The sequence below is a fragment of the Leuciscus leuciscus genome (assembly GCF_965113295.1).
Source record: "Leuciscus leuciscus genome assembly, chromosome: 2".
Classification (NCBI taxonomy): Eukaryota; Metazoa; Chordata; class Actinopteri; order Cypriniformes; family Leuciscidae; genus Leuciscus; species Leuciscus leuciscus.
In genome coordinates, this window is record NC_138726.1 from 22,291,793 (window position 1) to 22,306,251 (window position 14,459).

Genomic DNA, 14,459 nt, shown 5'->3' on the forward strand with positions numbered 1-14,459 from the left:
AAATATTCTCAGTTTATGTAATCTGTATGAAAAGAGCGAGATGTCAGTCGTTCTCATTTCAGCTAATTATTTTTAATGTGCCTTCGCCCACGGAGAGCGCGCGCTATTAAAACGCAAATGACTGAGGCATCCATGCAAACTGTGAACGCCCCCATATCAGCTCGAGAAAACACATGTTTATTCAGATCATTGTACTTGTTTACACCGTCTCGCGGCGCTGTGAGGAATAATAATAATGGAAAATGTACCTCAGAAGTGCTGGTATTTCGAGGAGCAACGGATCCTGAGAATACTGTAGTACGTTTTTTTCATTCTCAAGTGAATCGCGTTTCTGTGTGTGAATGAATGAACGGCAGAGATGCGCTGTTTACCACAACTCGCAAAAAGACAGTTTAAATTTGAATCGCGTTTCTGTGTGTAAAATATCTGCCACCTCAAATAAGCTTTTGTTTGCCAATTTTTGCTCATATGTTAAATATAGTATGTTTTGTCAAAAATAAAGTAATCAAATAATCAATCAAATCCTTAACTTTGAAATATGTATGATAAAATGTATACTTTAGTTTTTACAAAGAAAGATTACACTTGAATTGTTGTTGTAATTGTAACCTTTTTAATAAATATATATATATTTACAAGGTAGATGTAAACAAACTATTAAAAGGTAAATATAAGCCTTTTCTTTAAATAATTTTTATTGTGTTTTATAAGTGACAAATTTGGGGAGAGGATACATATTCCAAAACTGAAAATATGAGAATTAACTGCACAATTACTAGACATGTTTTCCTTGGATATTATACAATTTGCAAGCACAATTTGTGAAAAAAAAAAAAAAATAAATGAGATGCTTCCAACTGTGAACCAATTTGGTAGAATATATATATATATACATATTGCTCTTGCATTCTTTCTTGTGGCTCAGTGACACACCTGAATGAATGGCTCATTAAGTATGCGGGCCCCATTTTCTCCTCAGGTGTGAACCACTAAATATGCATGATGGTGTTGGATCGTTGACGCCCACTCGCATATTATATGTCTCCTCTCCACCAGTAAGCTGGTGTGTGGTGGGCGTTCTGGCGCAATATGGCTGCCGTCGCATCATCCAAGTGGATGCTGCACATTGGTGGTGGTTGAGGAGATTCCCCCCTTCTATGTAAAGCGCTTTGAGGTCTCAGAAAAAGCGCTATATAAATGTAACAAATTATTAATTAAATTATATTGTCTTTCCAAACAGAAAGTGTTTTGCAAAATTTAAATCAATGTATTGTTTCATGTGAATGATTAGGGAGGATTATTTTTTTCACATCATTTTGAAGAAAAAACTCTAGGCGACAACATCCATTAGTCAAAAGTCTTATTGACACATATTTAGTATGTGTTTTGTGGCCTTATTTCAGAAACTTTAGTTTTTAGTTTTTTCAAAAACCATGCATAAACATTAAACATTATTCTCTCAAAAATACAAACATGTACATTCATGTTGCTCACATATTATGGTAGCCCTGTTTGTGCTAAATAGAGTGTAATTACACTTTTGCCATTAATATTTTTATAAGCAACTGAAAAAAGCACAAATGTCAGGGCATGTCAGAACATCTCAAGGACCCCAAAAACACCTTAGACCCCAGAGGGTTAAGGTGTTTCAAAATCTGTAAATGATTAGTTCATCATTAACTAACCACTTATAAATGACTTACAACTGAATGTTATTATAAAGTGTTACCCTTATGGGGTAATAAAATCAACTAGTTCAGTTAGAGAACAGACACTACAATTAAAAACTGAACGAGTCTGCTCAATTCAGTGTGTGCTGATTCTGCCGAACGAGAGTCGCAGTGATTTTATCAGAAGACAAGAGTGAGGTGAGCTGACAGACAAGACGATGGTGGAAGATTTGGTTTTAAATGTAATCTAAATGTAAAAGCGCCTATTTGGCAATATTTTGGATTTAAACCCAATGCTAAAGGGAACCTGCAAACATAAATGAGGCAATCTGTAAACTTTGCCTGATGAAGGTGGCAGCATCCGGAGGTAACACCTCTAATTTACACACACACCTTCACGGTGTATGCAATGCCTATTCGTTTTGTTTATAAAGCCATCTTATTTGCTTTATTAATAAAAGTTCTAGGTTTATTATAAACAAGTCAGTCATTGACACTTTGTTGTGTCGAAATTACACTAATTCGAAAGCAAAAGTAAAATGTACATGTCAGCACGGACATTTATAACAGTGCGTGCACTAGTGCGGAACGAGTGAGTATTTCCAGTTAATTCCTGACTTCCTTAGCTTAACTTTCATAGGAATTAAATTGAAAACCATAAGTGACGATACCGGTGTTGTCACATGTCGATTAACTGGTGGGAAAATGTCCTCACCGTCACACATCCCTAAAGTCAACTAACTCTCATTAGAGTATTAGTTGAGTATTAGTAGACTGGTACTGTACGTTCACACCGCCGCCGACTTGAGCTTCCAAAGTTACCGGAAGTCATTCATTTTCAATGGAAGCTGGCTTCTCTCAGCTGCAAGGAGCGTCAATTCCATCGGCGTCGCGTTTTGGGCGTTTTGAGCGTCAATCAGAAAGTTGAAAGTATCTCAACTTTATGGTAATGAGCTATGACGCGGTTCAGCGGCAAGCAGCGGCAAACGCCAGCAAACAATCGGAATATAGATGTCCTTCGCGCTGGCTGATTCCGGAGAAACATACGATGTAAACTTTCGTTCCTACCAAAACATTAGTTCCGAGAAAATGGAGGAGAAACTGATAATCGCTGTTGCTGGGTTTCCTATCATTTATGATATGACGTTATTTTCATATAGGGACCAGTTACAAAAGAGAGAGAGCCCCGGCCGCGCGCGTGCACTCACCTTCACCGTCTTCAAACAATACGTCTTGCTCTCTCTCCCTCGCGCATATTAATCAAAATATTTTTTTCCCCGAGCAAATGTGACCAAAACGGTTATAAAAATGCTGTCATTATAAAAGGTTCCTAGTGTCAAATTATTTTTATTTTTTTACATTTCATGGTGTGACACAGACTTCAGAGCGGCCAAAGCGTCAACAAGCTTCCCCGTACTTTTTTGACAAGCGTCCTTGACAGGGCGGCCAGAGCTTCTTTGCAGCTCAAGTCGGCGGCGGTGTGAACGTACAGTTAGGGTTAGGGTTTGTAGAATATGTTGACATGAACTTGCAAAGTAATTTATTGTCAGTAGACTGTCTGTTGGGGTAGCATCAAAATAAAGTGCAGATATTAAGAAGACAGTCTACTAAAACTCTAATGAGAGTTAGTTCAAATGTATGTGAAATGAGTCACACTTTAGATTAGGGTACAATTCTCACTATTAACTAACTATAAACTATGGCTTTTGCCTAAACTCCTATTACTGCTTATTAATAGTTAGTAAGGTAGTTGTTAAGTTTAGGTATTGGTTAGGATTAAGGGATGTAGAATATGGTCATGCAGAATAAGGCATTAATATGTACTTTATAAGTACTAATAAACAGCTAATATGCATGCTAATAAGCAACCAGTTAATAGTGAGAATTGGACCCTAAACTAAAGTTTTAATTTAGGCTTTTATTCACATATAAACAATGATTAATGCACAGATGTGTGCATCAAATTTTGTGAATGAAAGCTCAAACATGCTAGACGTACAAGAACAAACAAACAAACAAACTCATTTATGAACTTTTTGAAGCTTGAACGTTTTGGTGGAATGAGACAAAAATCTCTTAAAGGGTACATGACATGAGAAATCAAATCTTAATTTACACTTTATAATAATGTTCATATACAAGTCATTTACGAGTTATTAGTTAATGATGAACTAATCATTTACAAAACATGACTACATTCATAAATTAGTAAGTGATATGCTAACATTTTCTGAATGTTTTGTTAATTCAGTTATAAGTAAATTATAAGTTATTAGTTAATCATGAACTAATTATTTGAAAAACATGACTTTAAGTTCATAAATTATTAATAAGTGGCATTCTAATGACTTACAAATGTGTTGTAAGTTATCTTAAAAAATGTGTAAATCAAAATAAACAGGTTGCTAGTAAGATGGTTAATAAGTTATTAGTTGTTATATTATTAATCACTTAAAATCCTTTAAATATTTGTGTCAAAATTGTATTAGTATCTTAATAAACAGAGGTTAATCATGAACAAATGATGAACAAACAATTAAAAAATACATATTTTTAAGAGGCGTAATTTATTTACTATATTAAGTAACTTGTTTGTGTGTGTGTGTGTGTGTGTGTGTGTGTGCGTACATTTTTTTCTATCCCACTGGGGACTTCAACCTGAATGCACACTGACTCACGGGGACTCGTGTCACTGTGGGGACCTAAATTGAGGTCCTCATGAGAAAATAAGCTTATAAATCACACAGAATTAGTTTTTTTGAAAAGTTTTGTATGATGGGTAGGGTTAGTGTAAGGGTATAGAATATACAGTTTGTACAGTATAAAAACCATTATGTCTATGGAGAGTCCCCACAAAGATAGTGAACCAGACGTGTGTGTATGTGTGTGTGTGTGTGTGTGTGTTTGTCATACCCAGAGAAACAGAAAGAACGACTGGATCAACAGATGAGGATTTGGCTTTAACTGGAATAGGAGTCATGGGTCCATTTACCATGATGTGACCTGTGGAGAAATATAGCAGATGTTTAAACACAAATGCACTCTCACACATTTTAGGCCATCAAAGGTGCAACACAATGATAAATGCACGCACACACACACTGACCCAGATAGTGCAGGAGTTTCTGTGCTCTGTTCTGTGTAGGTTTGAGGTTGAAAAGTTCCTGGTTCTCATCAATAAACTGGGTGTCAACTGTGGCATACAGGAACTGGCTATTGCTCAATACATTCTGCAGGAAGGGGATATTAGTCTGAAAGAGAAAAAGGAGTGATTTAGATTATCAGTTGATAGTCACAACACATGCATTTATTCAATATGTTTGGCAGTTGAACACATTAACTAGTACAAGATGTCAGGTGCTCTTTACAGCCACCATATGAATAAGTCAGTTTGGGATGCCCAAACTTTACCAACTAAGAGCAACCAACAAATTCCTGAAATCACATGCTTTATCCATTTGCAAAATGAGACCTGATGACACTGAATATCCACCATCAAATCATAAGTAAATACAAATAAACAATACAAGAGCAAGTTCCAGGAAATTCCAACAATTACCAAATAGATACTTCAATTTTCTGGGGAAATATGTAAATAGTGCTTGCATCTGCAAAGCTGGCCATTGTTATGCAATTGCTAAGATGTTCTGAATGATTTTAGAGTGCAATTATGTGGTTGCAATGGTGTTTTTATACAGTCATTAAGGTGTTCCGAGTAGTTTTAGAAAGTAGTTATGTGGTTGTTAGAGTGACAACCTTTGGTCTGAAGACCTTTGGTTAGATTATGAGTTGTGTGTTAGGTGTGTTTGATTAGGGATGGTGCTAAACTGCAGAAACGTGGTTGTTCAGTTGCTAGGGTGTTGCTATACAGTTTCTGAAGTGTTGGTGGTTTCAGAGTGTGGTTGTGTGGCTTCTAGGGTGTTGCTATGCAATTGCAAAGGTGTTAGTGGTATCAGAGTGTGATTATGTGGTTTGCTAAGGTATTGCTATGCATTTGCTAAGATGTTCTGAGGGGTTTTAGAATGTGGTTGTGCAGTTGCTAGGGTATTGCTTTAGAGTTGCTTAGGTGTTAGAAGTTTCAGAGTGCGTTTATATGGATTGCTAGGTTGTTGCCAGCAATTGCTAAGGTGTACTGAGTGGCTGTATAATGTTGTTATGTAGTTTCTAGGGTGTTTCTATGCAGTTGTTAATGTGTTACTAGTTTCAGAGTGTGGTTGTGCAGTTGCAAAGGTGCTAGTAGTTTCAGTGTGTGGTTATGTGGTTGCTAGAGTGTTGCTATACAATAACTAAGATGTTTTGAGTGGTTTAGAATGTGGTTGTGCAGTTGCTAGGGTGTTGCTATGCAGTTGTTAAGGTGTAAGAAGTTTCAGAGTGTGGTTGTGCAGTTACAAATGTGCTTGTCGTTTCAGTGTGTGGTTATGTGGTTGCTAGAGTGTTGCTATACAATCACTAAGATGTTTTGAGTGGTTTTAGAGTATGGTTGTGCAGTTGCTTGGGTGTTGCTATACAGTTGCTAAGGTGTTAGTGATTGCAGAGTGTGGTTATGTCATTGCTATGGTGTTGCTATGTGTTCTTAGTGTGTGCGCTTACTAGGGTCTTGCTAGGAATTGCTAGTTGCATACTGGAACAAGACAAAGAGCTTACACAGGTCTATATAATATTTTGGTATGGCTCGGGTCATATGCCAAAATTCATGTCTTTGAGTTTTGTTTTTCATCCTGTTTTATCATCCATCTAATCCTAAGTACGAAAAATAATAGTTCTGTCATTACAACTCTCGGAGTGATTGGCATGGTAATGGGTAAGACAATGTTGTATGTTTGGTCTTGGCGGAATAGATCTGCTACGCTGCTGCTGCTACAGCAGAGCAAGTACGGGACTTGCTACGGTCAATACATACACGACACGCTGCTGCGAGCAAGTAAGACATGCTGCTTCTGTACAATATAGCGTTCATGAATTACACGTCATAGATCTATACAGCTGGAGGTGGGGAAGGTGGAGGGTTTCTGAAAGCGCGCTGCACTGCTAAGGCAAATGCTACTCAAGTATTTGAAGGTTGAGCAGTGAGCTCATTGGCTACTGATACGGCAGGAACCAATCAGCAGCGCCCAATAGATAACGATGTGATTATGGACAGGTGAGTAAAATGACCTATTAGCCTGCATTATCTAGAGTTTCATGACAGAACTTTGTATTTTCCTTAGCAAGCACCACTTATGACAACAAACAAACAAACACACACACACACACACACAAACAAACACACAAACAAACACAATGCAGAACATTATTCTAGATGCTGACAAAGAACAAAGCATCAAGTTGGCACATGATTGTCCACTTCAGTGACAGTGCTTTTAAGTACTCTCACAGGGCGTGGGAAGTTTAAATTGTAATCTGTATTGTCTGAAAGCTCTCAGTTCTTTCCTGATGGCTGCTATAAATGCATTAGCATTTTGAGACAGCTGCAGTTCAGGCCATAACAGAACTCCTGCACTGGAATGGGCCCCTAGACTGCAGCTATCAAAACAGCAGTGCACACCGCTCACTGCACCAATAAACACTGTTTTAGTGTATGCAATGAGGCATGAGACAGGAATGCGTGTGTCATATGACAAAGAGAAACAAGTACAGAAAAGAGAGATTTGGGGTTTGTGTGTGTTTTATGTGACACACAAAGAGATCTAGAAAGTGTAAAGGGACTACAGGAGAGACAGAAGATGATGTGTCAAAGTAAGAATATAAAAAGGATCTTGTGGAAAAAGCAATGATGTTAGATCTGAATTCAATCCCTTTTCAGAGTTGACTATGCTGACTGATACATGGTCTCTATGTTGCCTACAGTATATCTCTGTATACACACACACACACACACACACACACACACACACATACACACACACACGGATGGCCTTAGCTCCCATACAGTACGTCACACATTGTGTTCTACAAAGGGATCAAAACTCAATTACCCAGCAAAACTTGAGAGAAAATAGGGGATTTCTCCAGAGGATTCAAATGGAAGCTGAAGAGTTAATGGAGGATTTAATGTAGTTTTCCATCCTATTCTTCTCCTGCTTGGATCTAATGTGATGAATGATGAACTCATGAAGTGCAGGAAAAATCTGAAAAGTCCCGAATGAGAGGATGACTGGGGAAATGAATGTTACTGTTCATGTATGTTGGAGAGGACAAGAGTTTGGTTGAGATAAAGCAAGAAATGTCTTGCTTTCTCTGTCTTTTTTTGCCATGTCATTGTTGCTTTAATTTGTGATCCTGTGAAGCCCTGCATGGTCAAAATCAGTCTCTGTCTTTGCTTTTTTGGCCTCATTTAACAGATCAGCCTTCACATCAGTATTATCTCTCTATTTCTCTCAAATTGTTTTCTGTTTAATCATGACAGTCTTTTGATAGAGAAGTCTCTCATTTATATATGCTTCTTGGTCTTCATTATTTCTACTCCTTGATTCCATTTCAATCGATTCAATTCAATTCAATTCAATTGAATTCTGTTTGATTCAACTCATTATTCCTGATCATTGATTCAATTCAGTTTGATTCGACTTGACTTGATTTGACTCGTTATTCCAGCTCCAGTTCCAGTTCGGTTTGACTCGAACCAAACTCAATTTGACTTATTATTCCTGATCATTGATTGATTGCAATTCAGTTCTCTTTGGTTTGACTAATTTTGACGACTTCATCATTGCTTAATTCAGCTTGGTTTGGCTCAACTTGACTCATTATTCCATAACAGTTGAACATTAATCTAAAGGGATAGTTCTTCCAAAAATGAAAATTCTGCCATAATGTACTCACCCTCATGTCATTCCAAACCCATAAAACTTCTGTTCATCTTCAGAACATATTTTTTATCATAATTTTTGTCCATCAATTAAAGTCTACACAACAAATAAATCTGATTACTTTTGATGTCCAACTTTCGAAGTGAGTAGTGATCAACACACATACTACTCATCATATATGGTAAACACGGTAGCTCAAAAAAGCTGCATGATACGCAAGAACAAACCTCATTGGTTCTTACACATTGGAGCTTTCGTTTTCCATATTTTATGTTCTCAGTGTATGTGCATTGATCAATATTTATATGTGAATAAAAGTCTAAATTGAATCTGTTCATCATATAAAGCAATCATGTCTCGTCAGAAGACTTGATTAAACCATTGGATTCATATGGGTTACATTTACAATGTAACTTAAATCTTTTTGGTGAACTATCACTTAAGTGTAATGAAATCTTTAATGTAGACTTTATGTATGTATGACAAACAAGACAAATTCGAATAAGTATAAAGGACACTTGAGCACATGTTCTAATCTACAGAGAATTAAGAAATGCCTGTGATCGTATAACTTGCAGAAGTCCATTATTTCCAGCAGTTCATCTGTTCTGTTTAGGAAATAATGCCAAAAACCAGAGAGATAACAAACAAACAGAGAAACATCAACAAAAGATCTGACCACATCTCACACAAGCACTAAACAAGCTGAGTGGTTTAAAAAAAAAAAAACATCACTTATACTTTAATCTTCACTTTATACATTTTTCTAACAAAGGCAAGTTGACTAATATTCAGTTGAACAAATTGTTATTCTTCTATGTTTAACACAACCCCCCCCCCTCCTCTCTCTCTCTCTCTCTCTCTCTCTCTCTCTCTCTTTCTCTCTCTAAATGTTTGAGTATTAGTTAAGTACTTCAAACTTCCAAACAGCCCTGTAGCAAAGTGTGCCTATTTCAAACAGGTCTGCGACTGTCCACAATCTCTTTATTTGCAAACAAACAAATAAACAAATTACAATGAATACATACAATTCTATGCAAAAAGGTCTGAAACAGTTTAATGAAAGGCCTTTATTTGTCTGTCTAGTGGGGTGTGACAAGGTAAAGTATATATCTGTGCAAGAACAAACACAGTTCTAAGAAAAAAACTCAAACAAAACACACATACACATTCTTTCAAAATGTGTGTAGCCATTAGTGCATGATTAGAGGCCTGTCAAGTAATCCATCGTTCCATCTATCCATCTGTCGCTCTCTTTTTCTACTAAACTGCAAAAGTGTATTAGTAGAGGTGGTAAACAGACAACACTCCTCTTAAGACGTACGGCAGAAACTTTCAGTGCAAAGCAAATAATGTTTATGACGTGCTGTCCATGGTGCTGAACTGAGTTAGAGAGCACGAAACAAAACAAGGAAGAGTTTGACGGTGAGCGTGACACTCTCTCTGTGATTAATTGTCATCGTTTTTCATTCGCAAGTGCATGGTGTGAATGTGTTAAGATTAAACGTGTGTGAGGATGGGGGAGGAACTAAATATAGAGAAACACAAAACACACACATTGCTCTATCAAACAGACAGACAGGGTGGGGGTGGAGGCCCTTCTGCACAGTGTGAAAATAAGTAGCCGTTGACTATTATGGGTTTTTCAATGTCCTAATGCAAAACCGATAGAGCGGTTCCAACAGCATTAGATAAGCCACCTTTCACAAATGTATATATGTCTTTGCAGTAAATAACAAACAAATAATTAGGGATGCACAATATATAAATTCCATCAGTCATCAGTTGACATTAGTTGTTTAAAATTATTATTATTTTATAAATGTTGGCCAATACCGGATATTTAATTGTTTACACATTTCTGAATATCCAATGCTCACTGCAAGTAAATTTTTCAAACACTTCACGTGTAATCTTTAACATATTTTGAAGGAGTTTGCATTTTCGTCCAATACCTTTCAAAGTTAAGATGCTTAAATTCACATGTAACAATTAAAACTACTCATTTTATTTTTGTGTGTGTACAATTTAACATTTTCTATAGACACACACAAAATAGAGTTTTAATATTGATGCATCAGTGCATCATAGATATATTTACATTTTCCAATTTCTGTATTTGAATATCCATGAATAATGTATGCAACTTTCTTCCAATGTTGTTTTGATTGTTTGACTTTAACACTGTGTTAAAACAATATTTCTTCCAATGTTGTTTTAACACAGTCCATTGAGTTAAAAATGTTGCTCTTTAGTTATGGCTACAAACTCTCAGAACTAACACACTTCGCACCGCACAAGCACTGTAATTCTCTTTATTTACGGTTGTGATGCAGCCAATCAAAGATGAATGACATAAAACTGACAATTCTCCCAAAATTCAACCCAATAGCTCAAATTATAAATCATTATTATAAGCTTACAATTGTGAATCAGGTTAGAGCAAGTAGACGCAAGGCAATTTGTGTCTACTTCCTCAGTAATTGATTCTGTTCATTTTTAACCCCCAAAATCTTCTGTACTGCAGCTGTAATGATTCCACTTCAGACCTACACATATGTGTTGCTGAACATTTAAAATATTTACTCGAAATTCACTCAAAAAAAATTTAATAAATGAAATAAAAACTGGAACACAAGGGAGAGTGACTCTTCTGTTCATTAGACACAGTTTGTTGGCAAATGCAGATAATCTTATGTCATCTAAATATCATCAGATTAATCTACCTGCCCGCTCAAGTATAACAATGAAGAAAGATATGAGGAAGGAGTGCTGGTTTTTTAGTTGTGTTACACACCACTGCAGCCTCTAATCAACAGAACAAATGAGGTGTGTCACATCTGAATAGTCTTAGCACCTCATACACAATAAACAAACATATGCATATCTAAACAAACTGCTTTTCTAGAATGGATGCACGGTTGCTGTATATTTATTATTAGTCGGGTGTTGATATGTTGTTGACGTGTGAGTCTGTTTTTATTGTGGTGTCTTTGTGTCAATGTGTTTGAGTGTGGTGTGGTATTGCTTTGTGTTTGCTAGAATGTGACCACCGTTCTCAATATCATTATGGAAATAAACCAGCCAAAAGATATTGTGAAATGCTTTTTAAAATGAAAAATGACACCAATGAAAATCTAAAACTCTCCCTTAAGATAACACCATTCTATATTATCTCTCTCTCTCTCACTCTTCTCTCTCATTACTCTGTATGTGTTTGCCTTTAACTGGGTAAATTGGAAGGCTGTTCATAACTCATCTAGTCTTATAATAACTAATAAGACAAGACAAATATAGAGAGAGGTGCCCAATGATGGTGCAACTGAGTAAATCACACACACACACACACACACACACACACACACACACACACACACACACACACACACACACACACACACACACACACACACACACACACACACACACACACACACACACACACACACACACACACACACACACACACACACACACACACACACACACACACACTCCCTCACCTTCCTTCTATTTTCCGAAGACATACACAAATATAACACGTTTGCTTTTCATGATGGAGCCTTTCCACTGACTTCTATTGTTTTTCAACTGAGCTAATGATATTTCGTATCCTCTAAATCGAACACTCACGAAAACAGAAATTGCCTCATTTAGTATATTTATTAAGCTGATTTCCTCATGGAGACCATTTTATGCAGGTGATTTTAAGGTTTACCATCTTTGCAGGGACATTTGTATCTTAACAATGTAGGCAAAACAAACACATACATAACAGACACCTTCATTCAAACACAAAATAAACTGCAATATTAGCAGGAAAACATCATTATCTCTTGTATATGTCATGTATGAACATCATTAAACACTATAAGAGTGTTTAGGGCTGAACATTTCAATCTTATTAACAGCAGGCAGCTGTACATTGGATATCAATCCTCTCTCTGCGTTTGATGCACATTTTATCGGCTCACTCTCTGTATCACTCGCTTCCATCCATTTCTCCATACTTAGCTCTTCCTTCTGCATCTCTATCATCTCTTCCTCTATCACTCCCTCGCTACCCCGACCATCTCACTCAGCCAATACTGCTGGGGGCTGTCCATCTCTCTCTCTCTCTCTCTCTCTCTTTTAGCCCCCTCCCTCACTCTCTCCCTCCCTGTATCAGTGCATGTAGTCGACACTCGCTCCTTAGTCGCTCGTTGGTTCACGCAAACATCTCAACTGCTTGCAAAAGAGGAGAAGAAAAATAACAAAACAAAATGAGTAGATACCGGAGAAAAACTGAACAAGAAACAAATGACAGAGGTATGGAGGGGAACTGCTAAAAATATCCAGCACTACAAAAGATCTGTCATTTTTCCTTTATTTTTGCTCTAATTTTTTTTGTTTTTTTTTGTTCTGTCGTTCCCTGGATACCTGACCGAAAGGATTAAAAATGACTTAAATTTCAATCAGTTGTGGCAGGAGAGAAAGAGAGAGGGATGAAAAAAGAGGAGTTTGTCCTCTGAAGAGATTCAGCGGCACACAGCTGGTGAGAACAAGGGAGTGTTAGACGGAGAGAGAGAAATCAAGAGAGGGAGGGAAGAGGACCGGAGTCCGAAAGAGAGAGAAAGAGGGTCTTGTTTCGCTTTTGAGGAAGCCAGGAGTCGGATCGCCTTTTCCTCCAGGACTACTCGACTGGAAATGCTCGAAAAGCAGGTTTGTGTGGATGGGTTTGTGTGTTTGTCATTTAAATGATGGATGTAAAATGGATATTGGGAGAAATGAAAAAAAAAATGAAAAAAACATTTCTGATAATGAATATAAAAACAAGAGAAACGGATGATGAGACAGAGAGAGGATGCAGATGAAAGCTCGTCAGTCTGAATGGTGACATGCCTGACAGCATATAAGACAGCTGCTTAACTCCTCTCTCTCTCTTGCTCAAACACACACACACGTGCACACACACACACGCACGCTAACTTGTAGTCACAGTCTCACACACAAATCAGCACACACTGTCACCGCACCCACAGATTAAAAAACACTCTGTCTGCATCTGTGATTCTCATGACACACACACATGGGAGGTGTTTAATTCAAATGCTGTCTCTGTGGTATCTGCGACAGTTAAGATGATTGCCAAACTGGAGGACACAAAAATAACTAGAGATGTGTGTGTGTGTGTGTGTGTGTGTGTGTGTGTGTGTGTGTGTGTGATAGAGATGGGGCAGAGAGAGAAGGTGAGAGACAAAAGGACAGGAAACCACTTTGGTGACATTTCCAAGAGGGATCAATGTTTTTTTGCAATCGGACGAGGTGAGAAAACATGGAAGACAGTGAGAGACAGAGATGACTAAACAAGGGGAGAGATGCAGTCTGGAGGAATTTTTTTAGAAGTGCAAACTGGAGAGATGACATCAGGGCTGGTGTCCTGTTCTAGCCCGTGCAATATGGGGGATATGGTGAGGGGGGGTGGGTATGGGTAATCATTGGGCAGAGAGGATGGGGGGTTGGGGGAGGTGGGGGGTGGGGTACGGAACCCTGTGCTTTTGAGTGGCAGTCCTCGATGACATCGGAAGCAGCATGTAATTAATTATTATCTTTATTCACTGCATGGGAAGAAAAATTATAAATGAGATATTGTTAACATCTCAGTTGTTTCTCCTAGATGGCAACAAAGGAGAGACTCCTGAGAAAGACCCCTGTAACCTCACATTCATATCAGAAGAGATCTCAAGAACATCTCATTGAAACTGTGCTAAATTTCCCAAAATACCAAGAGACTTTGGAGATTTCTATATGATTTCAAATATTTCTCAGCTAAATTATTTATTTATTTAAATTGAATATTATCTTATTTATGAATTGAATGGATTTAGTTTCATTATTTTTCCCATTAATTCGATTGCTCTATGCTCTTATTGTATGTCAACAATTGTCTCATTTGATAATATTTGCATTTATTCCAAGGAATTTTAAAAGAAATATCCAA

At 37.3% G+C, this 14,459-nt stretch overlaps 2 protein-coding genes across 4 annotated transcripts in view; one reads left to right on the plus strand and one right to left on the minus strand.

The window, feature by feature from the left end:
• pcxb (pyruvate carboxylase b) overlaps nucleotides 1-14,459 on the minus strand; it is a 253,081-nt gene that overhangs the window by 73,271 nt on the left and 165,351 nt on the right. Inside the window, exons 11-12 of the mRNA XM_082151665.1 lie at nucleotides 4,777-4,921; nucleotides 4,584-4,673 (exon numbers count right to left, since the gene is read on the minus strand). Of these exons, the coding sequence (XP_082007791.1) occupies nucleotides 4,584-4,673; nucleotides 4,777-4,921 (235 nt within the window). The remainder of the gene's footprint in view (nucleotides 1-4,583; nucleotides 4,674-4,776; nucleotides 4,922-14,459) is intronic.
• The window catches only part of LOC309485078 (leucine-rich repeat and fibronectin type-III domain-containing protein 4), a 30,505-nt gene continuing 25,426 nt past the window's right edge, over nucleotides 9,381-14,459 (plus strand). For 2 of the 3 annotated variants that reach the window (XM_082151671.1, XM_082151672.1), the window contains exon 1: nucleotides 9,381-13,180. The gene's annotated coding sequence lies outside the window, so the exon portion shown is untranslated. The remainder of the gene's footprint in view (nucleotides 13,181-14,459) is intronic. The other variant, XM_082151673.1, reaches the window with a different exon arrangement.